Here is a 27,628-nt window from a genome sequence, read left to right as displayed (position 1 = left end):
CATAGTTAGAAATAAGAAAATTATGAAAGAAAAACATCTCCATTGTAAAGGCAAACATATAGTAAAGGTAGTGAATCAACTACGAAGAAAGTTAATGTTAATTTTAAAAGACAAAATGTAGTAAAATTATCTATAACTAAAATAATTAGTTAAGTGATGCACAAATAAAAAGATGTAAAATATGATGTCAGAAACATAAAATGAAGGAAAGGAAGGTAAAAGTGTAATACTTGTAGAACGTGCTCAAACTTAAGTGACCACCAACTTAAGAGACTGTTCTATACATAAGTTGTTATATGTGAGCCTTTAACTAAGGAGACAAAAGTCTTGTACTCAGAAAACTGGGCTTTCCATGTGGCTCAGTGGTAAGAATCTCCCTGCCAATGCAGGATACATAGGGTTCAGTCCTTGGGTCAGGAAAACCCATTGGAGAAGGTAATGGCAACCCACTCCAGTATTTTTAACCGGGAAATTCAATGGGCAGGGAAGCCTGGTGGGTTACAGTACATGGGGTCACAAAAGAGTCAGACACAGCGACTAAACAACAAAAACAACTCAAAAAACTAAATTTCAATTCAGTTCAGTCTCTCAGTAGTGTCTGACTCTTTGTGACCCAATGGACTGCAGCACACCAGGCCTCCCTGTTCATCACCAACTCCCAGTGTTTAATCAAACTCATGTCCATCGAGTCAGTGATGCCATCTAACCATCTCATCCTCTGTTGTCCCCTTCTCCTCCCACCTTCAATCTTTCCCAGCATCAGGGTCTTTTCAAATGAGTCAGCTCTTCGCATCAGGTGGCCAAAGTATTGGAGTTTCAGCTTCAGCATCAGTACTTCCAATGAATATTCAGGACTTATCTCCTTTAGGATGGACTGGTTGGATCTCCTTGCAGTCCAAGGGACTCTCAAGAGTCTTCTCCAACACCACAGTTCAAATGCATCAATTCTTCGGCACTCAGCTTTCTTTATAGTCCAACTCTCACATCCATATATGACTACTAGAAAAACCATAGCTTTGACTAGATGGACCTTTGTTGGCAAAGTAATGTCTCTGCTTTTTAATATGCTGTCTAGGTTGGTCGTAGCTTTTCTTCAAGGCACTGATAAAAGGAACTGAGGATGACACAGATAGATGGAAAGATGCATTGTCTCCATGAACTGGAAGAATTAAGATTGTTAAAATGACTATACGACTCAAAGCAATCTACAGAGTCAATAAAATCCCTATCAAAATGCTAATGTTATTTTTCACAGAACTGAAATAACCCCGAAATGTGTATGAAACCACAAAAGACCCCACATAGCCAAAGCAATCTTAAGAAAGGTGAACAAAGAACTTCAAACTTCCTCATTTCAAACAGTATTGCAAAGAGAGTAAACAAAATTATATGATTCTTTTTAAAAAGAATATTGGAGTATAGTTGATTTGCAGTGTTGTGTTACTTTCTGCTATATAGCACAGTGAATCAAAACTGTATGGTACTGGCACAGAAATAGACACATAGATCAGTGGAATGGAATAGATGCTTCTATCATCACTTTATTATGACAAGGGAGCCAATAACAGACAATGGAGAAAGATAATCTCTTCAATAAAATGGTGTTGGGAAACTGGATTGCCACATGCAGAAGAATGACACTGGGTCACCATCTGCAAAAATAAACTCAAAACAGATTAATGGCCTAAATATAAGATTTGAATCCATAAAACTCCTAGAAGAAAACAGGAAGTATATACTCTTTGACATCAGTCTTAGCAATAGATTTTGGCTCTGTATCCTCAGGTACAAGAAACAAAAGAAAAAATATTAAAAAATCTTTTGCACAGCAAAGGAAATCATCAACAGAAAAAGCAACCAAGCAAATGGGGGAATATATTTGCAACTGATTTATCTGATAAGTAGTTAATATCCAACATATTGAATATATGAAGAACACAATATAAAAATCTATTTAGTTAAAAAATGGGTAGAGGACATGAATAGACATTTTTCCAAGGAAGACACACAGATGACCAACAGACACATGAGGAGATGCTCATTGTCACTAATCATCAAGAAAATGCAATTTAAAACCACAATGAGATATCACCTCATTCATGTTAGGATGGCTGTTATCAAAAAGACAACTAAAAATAAGTGTCAGGGAGATGTGGAAAAGGAGCTCTCATGGACTGTTGGTAGGATTGTATATTGGTGCAGCCACTATGGAAAAGCCACAGTATCGAGGTTCCTTAAAAAATTAAAAATAGAAGAAGCATATGATCCAGCAATTCCACTTCTGGGTATTTAAATGAAAAAAATAAGCTAATTAGAAAAGATATATGCACCCCTGTCTTCACTGCAGCATTATTTACAATAGCCAAGATATGAGAACAACCTCAGTGCCCATTGATATATGAATGGATAAAGAAGGTATGGTATAAATACACACAATGGAATACTACTCAGTCATTTAAAAAGAATGAAATTTGAAGCAAAATGGATGGACCTAGAGGGTAATATGCTAAATGAAATAAGTCTGACAGAGAAAGACAAATGTATGATTTCACTTGTATATGGAATCTAGAACACAAAACAAGTGAACAAACATAATAAGACAGAAACAGACTCACGGATACAAACAGGTGGTTGCCAGAGGAGACAAGGGGGAGGGGTTAGGGGATAAGTGAAATAAGTGAGGGAGATTAAGGGGTACAGATATCCAGTTATAAAATAGATGAGTCATGGGAGCGTAGTGTCCAGCATAAGGAATATAGTCAATATCATCACAGTAACTTTGTATTGTGAAAGATTGCTAGACTTGTGGTGATAAATTGTTGAATAATGATGTACTACACCTGATACTAATATAATTTGTATGCCAACTTTTCTTCAATTAAAAAAAAAATTCTCTTATGGAGTAAATGCACAGATCTCATGGACTTTAAAGATAACCACAAGACTCTGAAGCCGTCTGGAGCTTGTGTTGGGTCTCCTCAGTCTAAGGCTCCAGGCTCTGAGGAGGTCCTGGTCACTTCACAGGGCTGCACTGGGGAAGGCTGAGAACCCCTGCACAGCGTGCATGGACTTGTAAGAAACCTATGCTGCAGTAGTCTCCCCAGGACCTCTCATTACCTGCCAGGCATTAGGAGCTCTGGTTGCATTTGTAGAATGACTAAATCTGTGATTTTTCTAAGTGATTAATGGGGGTGGTGGGCTAGCAAGAAAGATGCTTCCTGGAGGAACTCTGAGTCCAAACCTGATTCTTGTTGGTTTAGTTTAACCTCAGAGATAAAAGCTGTAATCCTGTGGCTTCTTAGAAAATGCTAATCGAGTTATTACTCAAGTCACATTTCAGTCCTCACAGAAAATTAAATATCTTCAGAACAGCTTGGTCCTTTATTCTGAAACCCTTGTGGCTTAAGCACCTTTCTTACATCTCTGGGAGTCCCTTTTCAGTGTTGCTGCGTGTGACAGTAATGAGCTAGAGAAATGCTCAAATGGATAGAATTACAGACACAAAAGCCCTGTTGAGAGGCACAGGAAAAGCCTCTTCCTTTTTGATTTTTATAGTGATAGAATGAGAGCCAGGCTGTTCAGTGAATGTGGGTCAGAGCTATTGAGACCACTTAGGGGAGATTGGCGGGATCGCATCTGTGCTGGAGATGGGTTGAGGAGGTTATTCTTTGGCACCTAAAAATGCTTTTCAAAAGCCAGTTCCTTTTTTCATGACAGCTTGGAATTGGGTCTTCTTTTACACAGAAAGCTCTTCAATTAAAACTTAGGTGTGAAAAGTACAAGTTGTATGTACTTTTTTACAAGGCAAGGAGGTACCCAAGGATAGGCCAAGCTGCCTGGATTGGGGGCGGGAAGGTGAGAGGACCCAGGACTGAACTGGGGAGCTTCAGGGGGAAAGGCAGAGAGCAGTGGTCCAGAGGTTACAAGGTTACAAGGCTCCCAGATGACGCCTTCAGTAAGGGTTGCCAGGACAGACCCTGGGTTTGGGCCTAAGAACAAGATCTAGCTCTTCACTGGAGTCATCTTTGAAAAAGCAGGTTCTTGTGACTTGAGGCTAGTCCAGCTGTGACCAGGAAAGCCTCTTCCTGTTCCTTTCCCAGGACTCAGCTGTGGTTGCTCTGGGGACAAGGACAGATGCCATGTAGTTTTGTGCAGTCTGTGACATCTCAGGGGAATAGTGAGGGCAGTTCACAAGCCAGAGTAGGCAGGCTTTAGGATTTTGCTAATGCCGAGTTTGTCAAATGACATATGGTTTTCTGGATGCATCTTACCCCTGATCCCAGGTTTCCTTGGGACCCCAGGAGCATGTCTTCTGGAAGAGCAGGTTATCGTGAAGAAGGCAGGTCTTGGGTAATTCTTCACTTCCAGTGACCTACACATATAGGCTTGTTGGAAAATCTCTAAATCATCATATTGCTGAACTGCTTGTTGGGACCAAGATGCTTCAAACCCACAGTCCCCATTCTCCTTGCAGAGACATGACTCCAAGTCTGTGATAACACTTCTTATCCCATACCCAGGCATAAGTCGTGGATCACTGTTGCTACATAGCATGGCCTCAGGTCCCAGGTCATTCTTTTCTGGTGTTGCAGAAAGTTGTACTAACTGATTGGAGTTGGCACTTGAAATAATATTCATTTGCCATTCCTACTCTTCTCATTTTTAAGGTTGTCATGGCCATAATCCAAAATTGAAATGCACCAAATAAATGAGATCAGACCAAAGCTCCACTTTAATGGGGCATGTGAGGAAAGATGCACACTTTTCCACGTCAGGTGCCCGGGGACTGGCAGAATAGCTGGCAGCAGAGCCAGTTGCAGAGGGTGGACCAGCACACGGAGGGTGGGAACTGAGGCCTCAAAGCTGCAGCCAGTCCAACCCAAGTGGGGAGCCCCCTTAGCATGGAACCTTGTATAAGTGCACTGGTGGCAGGCCCAGGGAACAGCTCTATGTACAGCCTTAATATGAACGTGGCTGCCTACACATGTTCCTAGAGGGTCTGTTATTCCAGAAGGGGAGCTGAGAAAACATCCTGCAAGACAGTTTTCTAGTGGCTAGTTGGCACATGTTATTTGACATCTGACATTATTATAATGACTCATATTTGGGGCTTCTTCTGGGTGTGAGGGGCCATGAGCAGCTCTGTTGGCATCCTGGGGACCATGGGACAGTCACCATCACTCTGCTCCTGAGCTCTTTGAAACTCATCCTTTCTCTTCTGAAATTCTCTAGTTTCAAGGCCTAAGCATGGGCTTCACAGGTGGTGCAGTGTTAAAGAATCTGCCTGCCAATGTAGGGGGCGCAGGAGATGTGAGTTTGACCCCTGGGCCAGGATCATCCCCTGGAGATGGAAATGGCAACCCACTCCAGGATTCTTGCCCCAAAATTCCCATGTACAGAGAAGCCTGGCAGGCTACAGTCCTTGAGGTCACAAAGAGTCAGACACAACTGAGCATGAACGCATGCATGAGACCTGCTGGGCTGACCTTGCTCTTCCATCTCCAGAGCACTCTCTCTCTCTTTCCTGGTGCTGCTTCTGTCACCTGCCTCCCTCCAGGTAGGGTGTGTTCCCCTCTCTGCATCCCCACATTTGGCTCAGATATTTCACTGTTACCTCAAGGCTAGTAGCTCCCAGTCTTCCTAGGGTCAGGAACCCCTGTAAGGATAGTGTCTGATGCTTTTCCCATAAAACTTTCACATCAGGTCCAGGGGACCCAGGACCACCTGCACGCCAGTAACTTGTGGTGCTTGGTAAAAATGCAGGTTCCTGGGTCTCATTCTAATTCAAACTGTATTAGAATCTCCAGATTGGTCCCAGGTATCTGTATCTTTACAAGCATTCTAGTTGACTCTAGGCCTCAAGTGACTAAGAACTGTAGCCGTAGGATGTCAAGGACATCGGGTCAGGGTCAGTAAACCCTAATCTAAGCACCTCATCATAGCAACATCCTTGGCCCTAACTAACGTGCCCTAAGTATACAGCTCCGGTCAGGACCTCTCTCTAATACTCCTTTGGATGGAAATGGACTGTCCCGAGAACTCTTGCAACCCACTATATACAGTTGATTCTTGCTTGTTCACCTTTTTTCTACCAACCTGCACATCTGAATTTGGCTTTATCTGCAGTCCGGATTGACTGTGGATTGATTTCTGTCTGACAGCTATGGAAAGTCCACATTGGATCCTTACCAGGGCGTGTGTGGGGCCATCTGGTGGTTTGACTACAGGCTACCCTGATCCTAGAAAATGCCGTGCCATTTTCAGCAAATCATTTTTGCACAAAATAGGACTCTCTGTCTATATATATGTGTGTGTGTGTGTGTGTATATATATATATAAAGCATACCATCAAACACTTGCTCTTTTGAAAGTTTTCCTGTCTGTCAAATAGGCTCATCAGTATCCAGGCTCCGAATCATCTTGAGAGGCCTCCTGTTTAGCCTCCAACCAGACACGGAGTCCTGCCCGTTCTTCTGCTGAAAACACCTCTCACATTTCTAGCTCCCTCTAGAACGCTCCAGTCACCAACCACATTTATCTTCAACCTTGTCCCAAGTTTTAACTACAAACATCCTCTGGATATGTTCTCCTCCCCGCCCCCACCCCCGCCTCTTCCTCTCCCTCTCTCATCTCACTCCCTAGTTGTATTCCACTTCCATCGACAGAAAGGATCGCAAACGCGCACTGACTTCGGTGTCATCTTCCCTTCCTAAAACTCTGCTATGGTTCCGCGCTGCCTTGCAGATACTGTCTATGCCCCACCACCAGGCCTTCAAGTGCTGCGCATCCCTCCGCCAAGTACCCCGGCCTCATCCCAACACACTCCAGCTGGGCCAGGTTCCCCCCTCTCTCTCACCCCTGGACCTTTGCTCCAGCCGGTCTCGTGCAGGGGTGCCCAGCCCTCACCCCTACAGCTGTCTCAGGCCCCCTGGGTCTTCAGAGCTACAACTCAAGGCTTATCCTCTCTGCAGTCCTGCTCAGACCGCCCTTTGCCCAGACTGTCCCAGCACCTCTGTGGCTGCTTCTCTGTTGCTCCCTCATATCTCACTGTGGTTTCAGAGTATTCACCTTCCTCAGTTCGATTGTAAACACGACAGATTGAAAGACCAAGATTTCTTTTTTAAAAAAATTATTTTCTTTATTAATTTTTTTGGCTGCACTGAGTCTTCATTGATGCACACTGGCTTTCTCTAGTTGCTGCAAGGAGGAGCTACTCTTCACTGCTGTCGGGTTCATGGCCTTCTCCTTGTAGTGGCTTCTCGTTGCAGGACATGGGCTCCAGGGTGTGTAGGCTCAGTAGGTGCATTGCACAGGCTTAGTTGCGCTGCGGAATGTGGGATCTTCCCAGACCAGGGACTGAACCTATGTCCCCTGCATTATTAGGTGGATTCTTAAGTTAACTTAACTAAGTTAACTTAACTTAACTTACCATTGGACCACCAGGGAAGTCCCAAGGTTTCTATGGGTAGATTTTGGTGCACACAGTAAGTGCTTCGTAAATGGTGGTTTTCTGAAAAGTCACAGGACTTGAATCTTTAGACAGATCTGCTCACTCCAATTGGAGAAGGGCATGGCAACCTACTCCAGTATTCTTGCCTGGAGAATTCCATGGAATTGCCTGGTGGGCTACAGTCCATGGGGTTGCAAAGAATCAGACATGACTGAAGCAACTGAGTCTGTATGCACCCACTCCAATATTGGTGATTGTCTGTGTGATCAGAGAAACAAAAGACCCTCAGCTGTTCATGCTGCAACCTCACTGGTCTGTGTGAATGCTTATTAAGTGGAATAATTGACACTAAGACTGTTTGTGGAGCAATTTATTGTGCTAGATTATGTGTAAATGATTCACCTGAACACCTTAGATCCTTTTTAGAGTGATTACAAATGAAGAAAGCTATTTGTTACCTGATCTGAGCCCTCAGGTTTTCTCAGGCAATTTTGTGCAACAAAATAGAAACCCAGCAAACCAGCTTCTGGTCTCAACTCCCCTGGGTGGCCCAGAGGAGACAGGCTGTCTGGATGAGTGCATTCGGGGCTGCTCCCAGGACAGCTGGCTCTCAGCCCTGCAAATGCAGCACTTCCCAACACCTAGCTGCACACAGCTGCAGTAGGGCCCACCCACGTGGTCACCAAACCTCATGTAATCAAGGTGACTTTGGAGTCTATGGTGAAGCCACTTAGAAATTATTCTTAGTCCACTAGAACTTGAGCAAAAGTGGGTTTGATTGGGCTATGGGTATTTGTCTAATTGTTTTTAAGGCTCTTTGGGCAAGTATACTGAGTTCTAAATAAAAGGCACAGGGAAATTCCTTAGGGCCCATCGATGATCAGTATGTTTTAAGAGGGGGAAAATGCTCTTTGTTCTTTGGGTTCGGGAGTTAACTTACTTCCATCTGTGGTTTATCATCTAAATTTTTCTTCTGTTGTAGGACCACCTGGCCCAGCAGGTAAGAACCTATAGATATTCTGAGTTTGCAGGGAGGATGTGGGTGGCTGGCTCTCCAGGATCCCTCAGAAGGGACTGAGGCAGGGAAGGGGGAAGAGTCCGGAGGCAGTCTTGACTACAGCTGTGTCCCCACCTTCTCTCTACCCTAGTCACCAGCTCTCCTGTTCCCTCCCACTTGAGAGCCTGCCATCACCACTCCCTACCAGTCACTGCTTTGGGGGGTGGTGGAGAAGGTGGGGAAGGAAAGGAAGAAGCAGGGGACGCTCTGGGAGAGGCCTTGATGCCTGGCCAGTCTCACTGGCTAAAGGAAATAACGTTAACTTCAGTGAAAATTTTTTTCAGTGTTCCCATTTCCCGTGTTTTGATGCAGGGCCTCCCGGAGTCAGTGGATTACCAGGACACAACGGATCAGATGGACAGCCTGGTCCCCAGGGCCCAAAAGGCGAAAAAGGAGCCAATGGAAAAAGAGGAAAAATGGGTATTTAGGCACAGTTTTTCTAATTAAATCCCTTGGTTTTTTTGTCTCCACCATTGCATTTTGGATGAGCCAAAGCTGGTGCAGTGGAAAAAGTGCTACATCTTTGAATGCAAGGCTGGTTAAATGTTGCCTGGAAGCTGCTGTGTTCTGGGGCAATAAGGGCCTCCTTTTTGGTCCAACCTTGATGATGGTGTGTGTCCAGGATGCCTGGGAGAAGCAGTGTTCCTGGGAACTGATATCCACTCCTCTGCTTGCTCTGACGCAAACAGACAGATGGAAGGGGCAAGAGTGTCTGTACTGGTACCCCAAGTTCTTTCAACAGTCAGTTCCTGCCCTAGCCAGGGTAGCTGACAGAGAGGATGAGAGGTGAATGTGATCAAGTTGACACCAGAGAGGTAACACAGTCAAATCAGGTTAGCCCTGGCCATTTTAAGAACCAGGGTTTGTACTCGGCCCCTTGCCCTGCATACCTCCCTGGGCAGCCACACAAGGGAGGCTGCAGGAGGGAAGGGAGGAGGCTGTGAAAAGCCTAGCTCTGTGGACAGGCTGTTGGGAGCATGGCTCAGCCCTCGACCAGCTCAGACTCTAGCCTGGACTGTCTGACTGGAGATCAAGGGCTATGCTTTCCCTGCCACCCTGCCAAAGCCCCGGGGCTGTGAATGCCTTCCCCTGCTCCCTTCCTGGGCCCAGGATGCATTCTCATCCCACCCAGAGACCAGCGTAATTGCAGGGGGTGGGAGGAGAGGCCAGAGCTGGCAGGACCGCCGAGAAGAACTGGCTTTGTTCTGGGAGTCATGAGAAGCCACAGGGTTTTGAGGAGGAGAGTGACATGATCAGATCTGCCTTTCTGTGATACCCCTACTGGGGGCGGACAAACTAGAGCAAGCATAGGAGCCAAGACAGGGAGACAGGGCAGAGGCTACTCACCAGGCAGGCAGGAGGGATGCAGCTGGGGTGTGCATAGGTTGATGAGCTGAGTGATATTTTGGGGGTAAAATCAGCAGTACTTGGGGAAGGCAAATCTAAGTAGGAAAGGGGAGGGAAACACCAAGGCTGACCCCAAGGTCTTCTTCCTGCCTGACAGCTCTTCCCTAAGATGGAGAGCCCTGGACCGACTTAGGTCCTAATGGGATGTGCTCAGTTTGAAATGCCTTGAAATGTCCAGGACGAGGTGTCAGAGGGCCTTGAAGATGCAGGTCAGCAGTCAGAGGACACCCTGGGGCTCAAGATGTACCTTAGGGAGTCACCCGAGGTGATGGACTTTTGGGCCATGGACCCAGCCCCTTCGGGAGGGAGCCACCCAAGAGGAGAGCCTGGGCCCGTCCAGGAGGAGCAGCAGTATTTAGTGACCAAGTAGAAGGGAGGAGCCAGCAAAGGAGGCCAAGGACAGGCTGAGCAGCAGGAGGATCCCTAGGAGAGGGTGGGAATATTCATCAGCAGGCATTTATTGAGAGGGTTCCCAGTGCTAGTGCTGAAACAAAATAGATGCAGCCCCTATTGTATTGTGGAACTTTCTGTCTTTGGTGGGGAGGCAGACATAAAGTCAACAATCAGATACATCTGTAATCACGGTATGAGGTGAAGAAAGGAAAGAACAGTGTGTTATAAGCAGGGCAGAGAAGGAGGGTCAAGAGTTAATGTCTGAGGTCAGACCTGAGGGACAAGGGCAAGGCAGACAGTGGCCCAAGTGGGGTGCATACACCTGCCAAGGCCCTACTGGGGCAGCTGGGGGAGGGGGCAGCCAGGTGAGGTGGGAGGCAGGGGCCAGGTCCTTCCAGAGCCTTCTGCGTGATGGTCTGGGTCTCTCCGCCAGCCACATGCAGGATGTGACCCTCAGGGCCAGGGTCATGGCCATGAAAAAGGAGGGGCCATCATGTCAGCAGAGAGCTCCAGGATCTTTAGTGGTTTGGCAGGCAGGGTTGGGAGAAGGGAGGAGTGGGCATCCCTTCCAGAAAGAGGGAACAACAAGTGCTTTTTCCAGAAACAGGCTAAAGAGCCCGTGTTCCACAGAGATAGGACTGGGTTAGGCTCTGCCCTCTAGCAGTGATCTCTGAACAATGGTATATATTAATAGCTGACATTCACTGTCAGGCACTCTACCAAGTCCTCTCTACATTTACCTCATTGAGTCTTCACGACAGCCCCATGAGATGGGAATCTTTGCTGGCCTTATTTTTCCCAGATGCAGAAGAAGTCTCATCTTTCCATTTTCCAAACAGGCCCGGGCCCTCTGTACCAGGGCGTGTGCACTGCTGTGCCCCAGCCCATTCCTCCCCTGGAGCAATCACAGCTGATACCTCCCCTCCTCCTCCTGTTCAAGATCGCCCCTGGCCTCCGTGTCTGGTCCCTGCCTCACCAGCTGTTACATCCCCTGCTCTCTTCCGAAGCATCGATCTCTCCCTGAAATCCTGTCCTCGTGTTGCTCGCTGATGTGCTGATGGTCTGGCCACCCAGGGAGAACGTGAGGTCCACGAGAGCCAGGCTCTGGAGCCTGGTGCACCCAGTGAAGGCAGCAATCAAGTCATTGTTGAACTAGCGGACATAACATGCCCCGTGTCCAAAAGCTAATAAGCATAAGAGGCAGGCTTGACTCCAGGCCTTGACTCCTGGACCCCTGCTCTTAAACACGACAGCACTGAACACTTTCAGGCTGGAGAGGGTTGAGTCCAAGAGGCATTACCGGAGGTGCTACAGAGCAGGAGCAGGAGGAAGGAAGCCCGGGCACTGGGAGCTAGCATTATTAATTGTCTAAGGATGTTGCCGAGCCTCATTGTGAGTCTCACCTGGAGGGTGGGAGGGCGCCAGCCCTTCAGAGAAGCCCACAGGACACAGGCAGGATGCACACTTCATCAAGTACCCACGTGTGAGGCAGAAAGAATTATTCCTGCTCTACAAGCAGAAGGGAGCCAGGAAAGGCGTTCTGGGAGCACCTGCCTTGCGCTCTGACTGGCTTCGAGGGCCTGGGTCTCCTCACCTGTACACTGAGGAGCAGGGCTTCCAACAACTCTTAACGTGGCTTCCAGTTTTGAAATAGTCTGCTGCAGTGTTTGTCTGAGAAGGAGAGACTCTGCCTGTGTATCCTGTTATTTGACACAGCTCTCAGCCAACCCCAGCTGAGGCTCAGTAAAGAACTGATGAGTGAAGAATGAAGGAATGAGAACAGTAGGACATGGTTTCTGTCCATAAGTGCTTGCAGTCCTGTTGAAAGAGAAGATAGAGTTTATATACAGCATGAATCCTGTAACTGGTTATTCTGATATGAAGATGCTTTATACTCTACAGCAGGGAATGCTGCCAGAAGAAAAATCTGAAGTTAATTGTGCAGATAATGGACAAACAGGATCCTGTATAGAGGATGGGTTGTACCATAGAGCTAAGTGTAAAGGACAAGAAAGAGACGTGTGATCCACACCTTGGAAGTAAATAGAGGGGAAATGGGGAGGGCACTGCAAGGAGAGCAGGGAAAGGCCCTACTTGGAGGAACTGATAGGGAGGCTGGCCCTGCCTATGAGAAGGGCCCCGGGTGAGGATGGTGGGGTGGGGAGGGAGCAGGGGTTTCAGCTCTGTGTCTGCAGGAGGCAGCCAGGAGCCACTGCGGGCTCTAGAGAAGAAGACTAACCTAATGAGACCAGAGTTTAGAGCTCCAGACCAACAGTTGTTTCCAGGATATTGAAATATTAAGCTAACCCTCACTTTCTGATTTTAGGAATGCTAAGAGCAAGAGTGGAATAGGCCAGAATCAGAGCGTGAAGTCTTGGTTTGGATCCCAGCTCTTCTGCTTACTAGCTGTGTGCACTTGGGCAAGTTACTTAATCGCCCTGTTTCCTTAACTGGAAAATGAGAATAGTAATAGTGTTTTTAGGAAGGTTAAATTTATATATATATTTAAATTTTTATATATATATATATATATATATATATATATAAAGTGCTTACAATAGGGCCTGACACAGAGCAAGTGCTGCATTAGTTTTAGATATTAAGTGGTAGTGTTGTTTCAAACGGTGGGGAAGGAAATCTGATTGGAAATGCCTACATTTATTTGAAAACATCAACTTAGACTTAGAGAGAATTGGACTTAAACGTCGTCCGTTTTGCAAACAGCGTCTTTTCCGAAGTTTGACGTGCTATGCCTCAAAACCAAGCATTTTCTTTCTTTCCATCTGCCTCTCACTTTCTCACTCGAGAATTAATGCTTCAGTGTTTTCTCTAAAAATTGAGTCCCCACAAAAACAGAAATAAACATCCTCCTCCTTATTCATCCCAGCCTTGGGTCTGGGTTTTGTATAACACCCTCAGCTCCCATCTCCTCCGCCTCAGTGGGTGACAGATGGTGCTGCCAAAAATAAGGTGTCCTCCTTCACCCCCTGCAGTGAAGGTGATGGCGTTGACCCCACTTGATCTCACAACCCCAGACTCTGGGAAAATGACTTGTTTTGAGGGGGCACTGCCGACGGGAAAGGAAAACAGCAGAAAGCCACACCCAGCACCCGAGCAAGGCGAACAGAGTCTGGCCTTTCTTCTCCAGCAGAATGTGCTGACTCCAAGCCTGCCAGCAGTCATGGGACAGACACTGCCCTGATCCAGGCCACTCAGTGTTTAACAGTGTCCCTGCCCATGGCCAAGTCAGGGAAGGCAGACAGTACCACATCTGGCTCCTTTGACAGCAAACGTGATGAGATGGTGGTATACTTCACGCCATGGCCAGGGCACGGTCAAGGTGGTTGCACCAACCAAGAAGAGGGAAAAGTTTGTGGAGGCAGCAAAGACTGTACATAGACAAAACGTCCCCTCCCTTTTCCTGAAGAAAGCTTAAAAGTGATCATGTACACACACAGCTGAGTGTCAAAATACACCAATGAGCAAAAGTCCTTAATATCCTAAGCATTAAACACCAGCCCCTGTGCATTATGACAGCTGTGAGAATGTTCTGTTTCACACCTGGCCTTTTTGAGAAAGGGAAAAAATGCATAAAAGGAAGGAATAAAAGAAGAGGAAATTGAATGATGATGCCAAAGGCTCTTTGTGACTAGAATAAATGCCTGAAAAAGAAAACCCTCGAGTAACTAGAAGATACCATTTCCCTGAGCACTGCTGAATGTGAGTCACACGACACCTTTCGAAGGTGTCAGTTATTTTCTGGTGCATTGTGCCGGCTGGACTATGGCAACATTCTCATCTTTTGTGTCCTTCAGATAATGTGCCAAATTGCCTATTTAAAATACTGACAAAAGAATGTCCGCTCGTGCAGAGGGTCCCTGATTAAGGGCTTTTCAGTGAGTGAACCGCTTTCCAGAAAGATGTCCTGATAACTGTGGGCAGAGGTGACCCACAGCCATGGGATCTCAGTGTGCTGTGAGATGCACTGTGGGACCTGCCCACCCCCTCAACCATGTGACTGACTCCACGGCAGAGCCTCCAGTACCCACACTGCAGGAGCTGCCCTTGCTTTTCTTCACTGTGTCCCCAGCAATTCCATTGGCAGAAATTGAGCAAATGTTTCCCTGTTTGTTGCGTTTTTTAACACTTTCAGGTTCTTTCATACACTACTGTCTTCCTTGGAATGGTCTGTGTAGGTGCCTTTGAATCTGAAAGAGCTTATCACTCCTTTGGCATAGAGAGAAGGTGCTAGGAGTGCCAGTTGCACATTTTAGGGAATAATGGGCTAGTATGGCGGTGCAGGGTATTCCAGCGCCATCTGTGGTGTAACATGATTTATTAATAATATCCTCCCCATTGCTGCAAGGGCTTGAGAAGAGCCAATCAGGTGGGGTTGAGAGGTGTTCAGGGTTGGATGGGAGGCTAATCTAGATGACCTCTAAGGTGCCCTCCTATCTGAAATTCTATGATTCTCTTGGGATGGTTATATCAGAATCCTGTGTAGCTGGTAGGAAGTTGGGGGTGGGGATCAGAATTGGTTTTAAATCTGGAGGGAGGACAGTTGCAATGTCATGGAATGACAGTTGGGGAATGGGGTCTGGCCAAGCTGGTGGGGCAGTCACTCAGACAGAACCTTTAAGAAGGGGCTTGGGATTGGCCACATAATTAGAAAAAGCAATGAATCCTAAGAGCTATTGGTTATAGAGGTTGAGAGAAACTGAAGTTTTTCACTGAAATGTGCCTCTGGCTATTCTCTGTTGCCTGAAATCTCTGCCCCTTTGAAAAATATCTCTGTTGAGTGATATCTCCAGGAGGCTCTTGTCAAAGTGAACAAACAATGCCTGCAATGGGATATTGTATTAATTCATCCACATCTGGCAATATCTTTGCACATAGTAAGCAATCACTTTCCCTCTTAGTATCCCTAGGTGCTCGTAAGTTCTAGCAGCTTTTTAATAAATTTTCTACATAAATAATCATATCATATATAAAGACAGTTTTAATTCATCCCTCTCCAATCTGTTTGCCTCTGTTTCTTTTCCTTTGCTTTATTGTGCTTTATTTAAAGTGACAAGAATATGTACCATTGTCTTGTTCCTGATCTTAGGGGGAAAGCATTTAGTCTTTCATTATTAGGGATGTTGTTGTTGTTGTTTAGTCACTCAGTCATGTCTGATTCTTTGTGACCCTATGGACTGTAGCCCACCAGGCTCCTCTGTCCATGGCAAGAATACTGGAGTGGGTAGCCATGCCCTCCTCCCAGGGATCTTCCCAACCTGGGGATCATACCCGAGTCTCCTACATTGGCAGGAGAATTCTTTCCTATCTGAATCACCAGGGAAGCTCCGGAGATGATGTTAGCTGCAGGTTCTTTTCATAGATGCCCTTTTTCATGTTGAGGACATTTCCTTCTATTCCTAGGGTGATGAGAATTTTTATTCAGAATAGGTATTGAATTTTATCAAATGTCTTTTCTATATCCATCAAGATGATCACGTAATTTTTTCCTTGCTTAAATTATTAATATGCTATATTACATTGACAAAATGATTCAGATTTTGAATTCTATCCTGGCAGGCAGTTAAGCTGCTTCAGTTCAGTTCAGTTCAGTTCAGTCACTCAGTCGTGTCCGACTCTTTGTGACCCCATGATTCGCAGCATGCCAGGCCTTCCTGTCCATCACAAACCCCTGGAGTCTACTCAAACTCATGCCCATCAAGTCGGTGATGCCATTCAGCTATCTCATCCTCTGTCGTCCCCTTCTCCTCCTGCCCCCAATCCCTCCTAGCATCAGGGTCTTTTCCAATGAAAACTCTTCACATCAGGTAGCCAAAGTATTGGAGTTTCAGCTTCAGCACCAGTCCTTCCAATGAACACCCAGGACTTATCTCCTTCAGGATGGACTGGTTGGATCTCCTTGCAGTCCAAGGGACTCTCAAGAGTCTTCTCCAACACCACAGTTGAAAAGCATCAATTTTTTCGGTGCTCAGCTTTCTTCACAGTCCAACTCTCACATCCATACATGACCACTGGAAAAACTGTAGCATTAACCAGATGGACTTTTGTTGGCAAAGTAATGTCTGTGCTTTTTAGTATGCTATCTAGGTTGGTCATAACTTTCCTTCCAAGGAGTAAGCGTCTTTTAATTTCATGGCTGCAGTTACCATCTGCAGTGATTTTGGAGCCCAAAAAAATAAAGTCTGACACTGTTTCCACTGTCTCCCCATCTATATTCCCATGAGGTGATAAGACCAGATGCCATGATCTTAGTTTTCTGAATGTTAAGCTTTAAGCCAACTTTTTCACTCTCTTCTCTTTCACTTTCATCAAGAGGCTTTTTAGTTCCTCTTCTTTTTCTGCCATAAGGGTGGTGTCATCTGCATATCTGAGGTTACTGATATTTCTCCCAGCAATCTTAATTCCAGCTTGTGCTTCTTCCAGACCAGCGTTTCTCATGATGTACTCTGCATATAAGTTAAATAAGCAGGGTGACAATATACAGCCTTGACGTACTCCTTTTCCTCTTTGGAACCAGTCTGTTGTCCCATGTCCAGTTCTAACTGTTGCTTCCTGACCTGCATACAGGTTTCTCAAGAGGCAGGTCAGGTGGTCTGGTATTCCCATCTCTTTCAGAATTTTCCACAGTTTATTGTGATCCACACAGTCGAAGGCTTTGGCGTAGTCAATAAAGCAGAAATAGATGTTTTTCTAGAACTCTCTTGCTTTTTTGATGATCCAGCGGATATTGGCAATTTGATCTCTGGTTCCTCTGCCTTTTCTAAATCCAGCTTGAACATCTGGAAGTTCTCATTCACGTATTGCTGAAGCTTGGCTTGGAGAATATTGAGCATTACTTTACTAGCGTGTGAGATGAGTGCAGTTGTACGGTAGTTTGAGCATTCTTTGTCATTGCCTTTCTTTGGGATTGGAATGAAAACTGACCTTTTCCAGTCTTGTGGCCACTGCTGAGTTTTCCAAATTTGCTGGCATATTAAGTGCAGCACTTTCACAGCATCATCTTTCAGGATTTGAAATAGCTCAACTGGAATTCCATCACCTCCACTAGCTTTGTTCGTAGTGATGCTTTCTAAGGCCCACTTGACTTCACATTCCAGGATGTCTGGCTCTAGGTGAGTGATCACAGCATTGTGATTACCTGGGTCATGAAGATCTTTTTGTACAGTTCTTCTGTGTATTCTTGCCACCTCTTCTTAATATCTTCTGCTTCTGTTAGGTCCATACCATTTCTGTCCTTTATTGAGCCCATTTTTGCATGAAATATTCCCTTAGTATCTCTAATTTTCTTGAAGAGATCTCTAGTCTTTCCCATTCTGTTGTTTTCCTCTATTTCTTTGCATTGATCACTGAGGAAGGCTTTCTTATCTCTCCTGGCTATTCTTTGGAACTCTACATTCAAATGGGAATATCTTTCCTTTTCTCCCTTACTGCTCAGTATTTTTAAGGTTTGTCACGATAGGTCCACAGCAGCCTCAACTGTTGGGCTAATTTAGCCTCACTACTAAGACAAGTCTTTCCAAGGACTCTGCCTCACAGCCTGCGCTTTTCTGAGATCCCTCTGCTTTGACTGGCGGGCATGAGGACCCTTCCCTGTGCAAGTTCTGAGAGGGGCTTTCTGTTCATTCTTCTCCCTGTCTGGTAGGCTTTTACCTTATACAGACTGTTACTCTGCCAAAGACTTGAGGAAACCCCTCTGAAGTTCACCAGAGCTCTTTCTACACAATGACCTCCTCTCTCATATTCTGTCCCATGAATCCCAGCCACTTTTATCTCCCCAAACTCTACTTTTTTGTCTCCTCAGCTCAGCGAAGCTGCTGTGTGGAAGCTGCTATGAGTTGGGGCATCATATGATGCATGAGATATCGGCTTCCTTTCTCCCAGGCATCAGAATGCTGTGCTGCCCATTTTCCAATGCTGCAATGAGTCACTGCCTGATCTTGACTACTCCTAGTAGGACTGCAGTTCCTGTAGGGATGTCTCCCTGCGAGCAGAGACAGAGATTTTGTCCATTACCTGTTGTGCACGCTATCTCCATCCCTCATAATGCCTGTCCTAAAGCAGTGTGACCTGTTTTGCTATTTTGCTTAAAAACATTTTGCATCCAAATGTCACAGAAAAGGGCGTTGGAGCTGGAATCACGATTTTTTGCTGCTCACTTAGCATCCTCAGTTGTAAACCCTGTAGGCCTTATTTCCAATTTCTACCAAGTGAGAGTAAGGAAAACTGACCAGCCTACCACGCCAGTATTGTGAGGGATACACCAGATAATGCAGATGACAACATCCACTGTTCAAGGGCTTAACAAAGTCCTCCAAGTACTCAGCCCTCCCTGCTGGGGTAGGGAGGGCAGATTTCTGATGAGGTCTCCCCTTCTTTCTGCTCTCACTGTGACTGTCCCTTTTGGGGTTCACTCCTTTCTCCAACCTGTTGGCCCAACAAAATGTCTCTAAAAAAATTCAACAGAACTACCTAGAATTATATTCTTTCATGAATTTATACCTCGCTGCTGTTTTAAAATGATTATGAAGTGTTGTGTATTTGGTTTCTGAAGCTGCTTCACCTTAAAACCACAAAGCACAGTATTACAAAGTAGTATACCAGAATTTCCTGCACAACAGGCTCATAAATCTCTTTTTTTTTTCCCCCTCAGGGCCACCTGGAGCCACAGGAACTCCAGGGGAAAAGGGAGATCCTGGTGAGCTGGGCTTGCCTGGAAACGAGGGCCCAGCAGGGCAGAAGGGTGACAAGGGAGACAAAGGGGATGTGTCCAATGATGTGCTCCCCGCAGGTAAGGGGCTGGTGCTGCGGTCTTCTCCTGGGGCAAATGGGACCAGAGACCATCCTGGTTTCTTGTACCAAGGCTGCTCTGGATCATCTCTCCTTATCTGCCCTAGATGCCCATCTGTTTCGTAGCATGTTTTAGAGTCCTGTGCTTTTGACAAGGAGAAAACCATGTGTAAGCCCAATGTTGGTAAGACCAAATCTGAGATCTAAGCATAAGTAGTTGAGATAAAGCACCATGCCGTGGCTGGATGGATTTAGGATGAAGAAAGCTTCCTTTTCCCAAATATCTGTTAAATCCAGTGCAATCCAGAAGAAGAGAAATGAGATATTTCAGAGGACAACAGACAGAAAGTACAAGCTTCAGAGTTGATCTCAGGCCATCTTCAGACCCTTATCCTAAGATTCTTAACATAGGATTGAGGCAAACATGGTTGCTGATCTTCTTATCTGGTTTCCAGCCCATGTTAAAAGCAGGTAATTGGTGTCTGTGGCACAGCAAGCCTCAGAAAGGCAATGACATGGCGGAAAGAGTAAGTGACAGCTGATTGTCATGGAGGAGGAAGAGGCAGAATTTTAAAAGCACTTTACTTTGGGGACCATTTGTACTATAAAAGCATAACTATCCTACTTGTGTGTTCAGCAAGCACTTTTGAATATCAGAGAACACCATTTATGAATTAGGGACTTTGCTATAACAGCTGAAACTGGGAATATGAAAATGAGTAAGACCTTTTCATTTTTCTTTTTTTCTCCTTTTTTTTTATCGCTAACCCTGACCTTTTCATTTTTCTTTTTTTTCTCCTTTTTTTTTATCGCTAACCCTGACCTTTTCATTTTTCTTTTTTTTTTCTCCTTTTTCTTTTCATCCCTAACCCTGACCTTTTCATTTTTCTTTTTTTTCTCCTTTTTTTTCATCCCTAACCCTGACCTTTTCATTTTTCTTTTTTTTCTCCTTTTTTTTCATCCCTAACCCTGACCTTTTCATTTTTCTTTTTTTTCTCCTTTTTTTTCATCCCTAACCCTGACCTTTTCATTTTTCTTTTTTTTCTCCTTTTTTTTCATCCCTAACCCTGACCTTTTCATTTTTATTTTTTTCTCCTTTTTTTTCATCCCTAAAAAAAAAAGGAGAAAAAAAAAAGAAAATGAGCGAGACATGATATCTGTCCTCAAGAAGCCAGGATGATAGATGTTCAGGACAATGACCCTGAATCAGTGTCCTATCCAGTTTTCAAAATTTCTTGAGCACCTGCCATTTACCAGGTACTGTGTAAAGATCAAAGCACCCAGGAAAAATCAAATTTAGGTTTAGCATGCCTTGTTCCAAAAAAAGGAGGTTGTGTGCAAAATATGTAAAATTTAAGAGGTGTTTTGACAGGATTCATATATATATATATATGAATATATATATATATATGAATATATTTTGAAACTATAAGATCATGTTATATTCAGTTATATGGGAAATCTACACATCCAGAATATCACACTCCCCTATATTAATTACCAAGCAAATGGGGGTGACCACAAGGCATTCAGGAAAGCCACATCTCTGAGTGATGCTACTCTGATTCTAGAGACCAGGCCAGAGCTCAGTGTGTCCTCTGGCCAGGGGGCAGAGAAGGAATAGGAGGACTGGACCACGTCTGCCATGATTGCTGCCTTTTCTGCTGGGGGCTTAGAACCACCCTCAGCCTCTGTGACCCCTGTTTGCCCCTTCAGTTCTAAAGCAGCTGAAAAGGCCTATTTTGTGGGGCTGGGAAGAGGCAGCTAAAGAGATCTCAGATCACCAGTCAGCCCAGGAAAGGAGTGTAGAACCATAGGACTGAATATCCCAGACTAGCGGCATCTTTATGCAAATTGCAGAACCAAAGGCCCCTGCAAAGGGCTGTACCCACATGGCCACCTAAAGTTAGAAGTGTGTAGTGACTCCACCTGCTGATGTATAGGTACGCCAAACATCAGAGCACTCACTCTGGTGACCTCCTTGGGTTCTCACAGGGCAGGGCAGGGAGTATGAGAATCTGGAAATGAAGAACCAGTGTCAGAGGGATACACTGCCTGCCCAAGGTCACAAAGCTGGACAGCCACCCCCTGATCTCTTCCACAACACGGAGCAGTGTTTCTCATGCCTGGAAGCATCCTTGGAGGTTTTAAAAACTACAGATGACCAGCTTCCCCATCATTTTGATGAAGTGATCTGGGATGGGGTCCAGGCATTGTAATTGTATTTGAGCTCCTTGGGTGATTCTAATAAACAGTCAGGGTTGCGATCTCCCAACATCAGCCAACAAAAAGAGGATGAGCTAAGGAGTGAGACAGCTCTGAGTGGGGTAGGGGCGGGGGCAGCTCTGCTCCAGCTGTGAGCTGGGGCAAAGCCCTGAACTTCCCTGAGACCCGGGTCACCCGAGGAGCTGCTGGGACTGTCTCACAGAGTACTTGGGAGGGACAAAAGGGAGATTTCTAAAATTCCCAGCACAGTTCCTGGCACATAGTTGAAACTCATAGTTGAAACTCTGTGGGAGCTCCCTTGACCCTGTGTGAGTGAGTGCTGGAGGACCACTGTCCAGGACTTGGCCAGCCTCCCTGGAGCGGCTCCATCTCCTTTTCCCTTGTGTGGAACCCATCTCTACTTACAGCTCTCTAATCAGCTCTCACCCCTGCTTCTCTCTCTCTTTCTCCAGGTGCCAAAGGTGACCAAGGACCACCTGGCCCACCTGGGCCCCCAGGCCCTCCAGGTCCTCCGGGTCCCCCTGGAAGCAGAAGAAAAGGCCCTCGGCAGCCAAACATGTTCAACGGCCAGTGCCCAGGTCACACACCCCGGCCCTAGGGAGCCATCTCTTCAGTTAACGATCCCAAGCTCTCAGGCTTCACCCAGACTTTGTGACCAGATTGTTTTAAATAAGGGGAGATTTTTCCCAAAGCGAGTATTCCTTCCCCATCTCCACCCACCTGGGAGGCCTGAACAGCCTGCCCAGGGTAAGGACCAGTGGCAGGTTTAGAATCGGGCCTCCTGCCTCCTGCCCTCATCTCTCTTCCTTCACTTGAGCTAGTCGCTCAATTGTGTCTAAGTCTTTGCAACCCCATGGACTGTACCCTGCCAGGCTCCACCATGGAATTCTCCAGGCAAGGTTGGTAGAGGGGGAAGCTATTCCCTTCTCCAGGGGATCTTCCTGACCCAGGGATCAAACCCAGGTCTCCTATTTGGCAGGTGGATTCTCTATAAAGGCTGAGCCATCACCAGACTATTCCTCTTTCTTGCCAGATCCACCGTCTCTGGAGCATGGAGGGCTTGACTGATGGAGACGATGGGGAAATTCAGATCATCTAACTCCCCATAGATACCCCAGTACTGCCATCACCACCTCTAAGCTTTGCTAACAATGCTAGTGACGTTGTAGGCATAGGGCTAAGTGCTCAGTTCATTTAATTCTACACTAGCCCTAAGATACAGGAGTCGTATTCTGACCAGTTCACAGATACAAAGCTGAAACCCCAGGGAGCTACATAGTCTGTCCATGGTCACTCAATTAGTAAGCAACAGCTGGGATTCAAACCCCAGTGTGCCTGCCTGTAAAGCCCCTGCTTGGGGCATTTTCCTTTCCAAGACAGAAATCCACACATTGAGAATAAGCCAACAAAGGGCAGTTCAGTTCAGTCGCTCAGTCGTGTCCAATTCTTTGTGACCCCATGGACTGCAGTGTGCCAGGCCTCCCTGTCCATCACCAACTCACAGTGTTTAATCAAACTCATGACCATTGAGTTGATGATGCCCTCCAACCATCTCATCCTCTGTCATCCCCTTCTCCTCCCTCCCTCAATCTTTCCCAGCATCAGGGTCTTTTCAAATGAGTTAGCTCTTCACATCAGGTGGCCAAAGTACTGGAGTTTCAGCTTCAACATCAGTCCTTCCAACGAGTATTTAGGACTGATCTCCTTTAGGATGGACTGGTTGGATCTCCTTGCAGTCCAAGGGACTCTCAAGAGTCTTCTCCAACACCACAGTCCGAAAGTATCAATTCTTTGGTGCTCAGCTTTCTTTATAGTCCAACTTTCACATCCGTACATGACCACTGGGAAAACCATAGCCTTGACTAGATGGACCTTTGTTGGCAAAGTATTGCAAGGGCATCTGGTTTCTGGCAGGCCTGGACGGCTTGTTCTTCAGCCAGTTGTGACAGGGGTGGCTGTGGGGTTGAGAGCTAAGAAGAAATCAAGGGCTGTGTTAATGAAAAGTCCTTCTCAGGTGCTGCTAGAACTTCACACAGCGATGTTCAGGGACTTATTCTCCTACCTTGGGCCATGAGGAGGCACACCTGGATGCCTGACTTCCTGGCAAGCAGAGAAGGTCCTGACCGGGGTTTCTCTCTCACTTGCTGTGGATTTCTCCACCACTTTTCTAAACACCCTTTCATTCTGTCTGGTACATTGTTCCTTCTGGAAGATGTTTGGGTGGGGGATATGGAACACACTTAGCTGTCAGAGTGGGTGAATCTGAGCTTTCAGGGATGTCACCACCACACCCAGTGAATGGAACCTGATTATGACCCTGCCCAGCAGTGAGCAGGCTGTTAATTCAACACCACCCACTCCCTTAGCATCAGCCCTTTGTTCAGCTTCCCTGGGGGTACAGGCTGAGCTGAACCCTCCCCTGAGAGGAGGGGAAGTCTGACCCTGCTTCTGTGGAATTTGGACTTGCCAGAGGCTCTGTCAGCAGTGAGAGGGGTGCTGGAGAGGTGCCCTCCCAGCCTAGCCTGCCTGCTAAGAGGCTGGTTGGCAGGGAGGGGTTGGGCTTCAGGGTTGTGAAAACTGCTTAAAAGAGAGGCCGATTCCTTCTGCTCTGCCTCCCAGAAGTGCGTCCTGGTTGTCCGGCATCCAGCATCTGAGCTCCACCCTCACTGCTGCTCCTTCCTTAACCCCATCCCACCCCCTCAGCTTTAGAAGCTGGTGGGTAGGTCCCACACGAGTTAACAAGACCTTTTCTTCAGACTAAGAATGGGAGGGTCTCTCTGTCCCTGTCTGTGCGAAGCTCAGGCCCCTAAGTGGGAACTTGAGAGGCAGGATTGTGTGTGGGGAGTCTAACAGCCCCGAGACCGCTCTCATCCATGGCAGAAGGGCTTCAGAGAGACAGGGCTCATCCAGCAAAAGGAAGGTTAGAGAAGAGCCTCCCTATTTTACTGATAAAGACACCTCTCTAGTTTATTCTGTGCGTTTCCCTAGTGATGGTGGAGGTGCTCCTTTCTATCTAGCAACCACAAGGTGATCGGAAACCCTCAGAATTTGCCTGGGGAAGTGGGTCCTGGCCTTTCCCAGAAAGCCCGATTTGCCGAGAGCTGCTGCCAGGCGGTCTGTTCCCTCTCTTCTCCACACTGGCCACGCGACCCGCGCCTTCTGTCCTGCTTCTGCCACCTGAGCACCTCTTCACCAAAGGTCTGAACTCAGCCCATTTGCTAAGGAAGATGAATTTATGCTTAGTCATAGCTTCAAACCAACTATGAATCAGGTGCCCCTCAAGGGCCTGGATCCCACAGGTCTTCGAGCAGAAAAAAACAGACGGGAGATGGGGAGGGGAAAGGGGCCTCGACCTCCCTGGTCTAGGCTGTCTCTAGGCTCCCTCCTCCCCTGCTCCCTGGCAGTTCAGGAAGACAGGGTACAATGGGCCACCCCATCATGAGGCTGCTCCCTCATCCCTATCAGCTTCACTGAAAGTGAAAATCCCTCCAGAAAATGCAAATTGTGATAGATTCCCACCTGCCCAGAGTGGCCAGGAACATGTCAGTAAGCCTTCCTCCTCACCCCACCCCCAGGTTGTTGAGGGTTAGGATAGCTGACTCAGGTGATATTTTCCTATTACTGACATCCTCTCGGGATCATACAGTCTTAGTAACTGTGGTCATGAAATGCTTGTGGGGAACTCATCAGGCAGAGGAAACAAAATTGGAAGCATATGAGTTGGTGCTTCAAAGCAAGCAAGCGAAAACCAAGGATGCTTATGGAACTCAAATCTGGAATGAGGTGGCGGAAAGCACCAGTTATAAAGTTATACACATCTCACTGTGCCAACTGCATTTGCTCTGATTATCTTTGTTGTTTTAGGTGAGACATGTGCTGTACCAAATGATGATACCTTGGTTGGAAAAACTGATGAGAAAGTCAGTGAACACCATTCGCCAGAAGCAGGTACAGAAACAAAGCATCCTGTTTATTTTTTTTAATTACTTGTGTATGGGTCTTCATTGCTGTGTATAGGCTTTCTGCAGTTGCAGCGAGCAGGGGCTACTCTCCGGTTGCAATAAGAGGACTTCTCATTGTGGTGCCTTCTCTTGTTGCGGAGCACAGGCTCTGGGTGCAGTAGTTGTGGTGCACGGGCTTAGTTGCTCTGCGGCATGTGGCATCTTCCTGGACCAGGCATCGAACCTGTGTCCCCTGCATTGGCAGGCAGGTTATTACCCACTGGACCACCAGGGAAGTCCCAAAGCATCCTGTTTTAAAACTCAGAAATCAGATATCTTAAAGTCATATGGACTAAAAAAATAAAATCAGCACAATGTGAGAGTTGTGAGTCATGTTTCTTTTGTTGCAAAATGAGGGCTATAGCCCAGGAGAAAGCATTTCAGGTAGCTCAGAGAAACTGCTCCAGAGCAGTAGGGGGAGAGGTCAGCATATATGTGATTTTGGTGAAGGAGGAGTACATGCAATCAAGCACATGTTTTTTGCAGAAGGTTTCTGCAAGTCACATGGAGCAGTCATCACCATGAAGGATTTGGGTGCTTTTCTAGATATTTGGAAAGTGAAAGTGTAAGTCTCTCAGTCATGTCTGACTCTTTGTGACCCCATGGACTGTAGCCCACCAAACTCCTCTGTCCATGGAATTCTCAGACAAAAATACTGGCGTGGATTACCTTTTCCTTCTGCAGGGGATCTCCTTACCCAGGGATCGAACCCGGGTCTCCCACATTGCAGTCAGATTCTTTACTGTCTGAGCCACCTTATGAAGAGATACATGACTTCAGTTCAGTTAAGTTCATGCTCAGTCGTGTCCGACTCTTCATGACCCCATGGACAGCACCATGCCAGGCTTCCTGTCCATCACCAACTCCCAGAGTTTACTCAAACTCATGTCCATTGAGTCGGTGATACCATCCAATCATCTCATCCTCTGTCATCCTCTTCTCCTCCTGCCTTCAATCTTTCCCAGCATCGGGGTCTTTTCTAATGAGTCAGTTCTTCGTATCAAGTAGCCAAAGTATTGGAGTTTCAGCTTCAGCATCAGTCCTTCCAAGGAACATTCAGGACTGATTTCCTTTAGGATGGACTGGTTGGATCTCCTTGCAGTCCAAGGGACTCTCCAGAGTCTTCTCCAACATCACAGTTCAAAAGCATCAATTCTTCGGCTTGGGCTCATAAAATCAGCTCCTGAAAATATCTAACTATCTGAAGACCTGTTCTACCAGTCCCCTACTGCCACCCCCACTGAGGACAGAGTGCCTCATTTCTGCTGTCCACCCTTAGCTCCTTTCAGGGGATGTGGAAAGTCAGCAGCTGCATCAGCACATGATTTAATCCTTGTAGAGGTAGGTGGCAAGTCCCAGTGGCAACTGCCAATTTGTAGGTTACAGTCATAACTGGGAGGTGAGTAACTTTCTCTTCTTTTAATAGAATCCATGATCACATCAATTGGAAATCCAATACAAGTGTTGAAAGTTAAAGAGACGTTTGGGACTTGGATAAGAGAGTCTGCTAACAAGAGTGATGAACGCATTTGGGTGACTGAACATTTCTCAGGTGCTTTTACTTGGCAGATGATCCATATCTCTGTTGTAATTTTCTTTCCTCTGTTGCCTCCCTTCAGGCTTATCCTGTTTCTGTGTCTGAAATCCTTGCTCATTGGTGTAACAGAATTGCTTTTTTTATTTTAGAAAGCCCAAATGAGTGGGCAGAATGCTCTTCTCAGTTGAGCACACTGGTGACAAACCTCACAGTTCAGATAATGGGGACATGACCAGGGCACCCCCACTGTAGCTTTTTGGCAAAGTGTCCAGGAGGAAACAAATAGCATCCTGACTGATAAACCATAAGAAACCCTGAAACCATAATAAGGAAGAAATGTCAGAGACAGTTTTTTTGTTGTTTCTTTTGCACAGGCTATCTTTCTTTAAGGAGAATCCTTTTGGCCACTTTTCTCAGATACCACAGCATCTGAGAGCCCAGGGGAGAGGGTGAGGTATCATCTTGAAGATCTACTGCATCACACTGTCCCAAACGGATGTGGTCAGGGATTGCAGCGGCCCCATGCCAGAAGAGTCCTGGCCATGCCTACTAGTCAGAGCAATAGCTCAGACATGCTACTTTGGTTTCATCCAGGCTTACTCATCAGCTGGTAGTAACTGTCCAGATGTCCAGCTGAGAGGGAATCTGTGACTCTAAAGCGAAGAGCAAGGGCATTGAGCCAGCATGGCCCCCTTGGAGTGCAGTGCTGGGAGGGGACCGCACAGGTGCTCGTCACGATGCTGGCCTATGGC

The 27,628-nt window shown here is 46.3% G+C and overlaps 1 protein-coding gene across 2 annotated transcripts in view; it reads left to right on the top strand.

Annotated features, from left to right (window-relative positions):
• Positions 1-27,628, top strand: part of GLDN (gliomedin) — a 62,973-nt gene that overhangs the window by 26,189 nt on the left and 9,156 nt on the right. The window contains exons 3-8 of one of the 2 annotated variants that reach the window (XM_020869206.2): positions 8,433-8,450; positions 8,820-8,927; positions 18,976-19,113; positions 21,791-21,916; positions 25,203-25,286; positions 26,766-26,891. In XM_020869206.2, the coding sequence (XP_020724865.2) occupies positions 8,433-8,450; positions 8,820-8,927; positions 18,976-19,113; positions 21,791-21,916; positions 25,203-25,286; positions 26,766-26,891 (600 nt within the window). The remainder of the gene's footprint in view (positions 1-8,432; positions 8,451-8,819; positions 8,928-18,975; positions 19,114-21,790; positions 21,917-25,202; positions 25,287-26,765; positions 26,892-27,628) is intronic. The other variant, XM_070469280.1, reaches the window with a different exon arrangement.

The sequence above is a fragment of the Odocoileus virginianus genome, chromosome 6 (genome assembly GCF_023699985.2).
Source record: "Odocoileus virginianus isolate 20LAN1187 ecotype Illinois chromosome 6, Ovbor_1.2, whole genome shotgun sequence".
Classification (NCBI taxonomy): Eukaryota; Metazoa; Chordata; class Mammalia; order Artiodactyla; family Cervidae; genus Odocoileus; species Odocoileus virginianus.
This window is presented reverse-complemented; position numbering and strand designations above follow the sequence as displayed.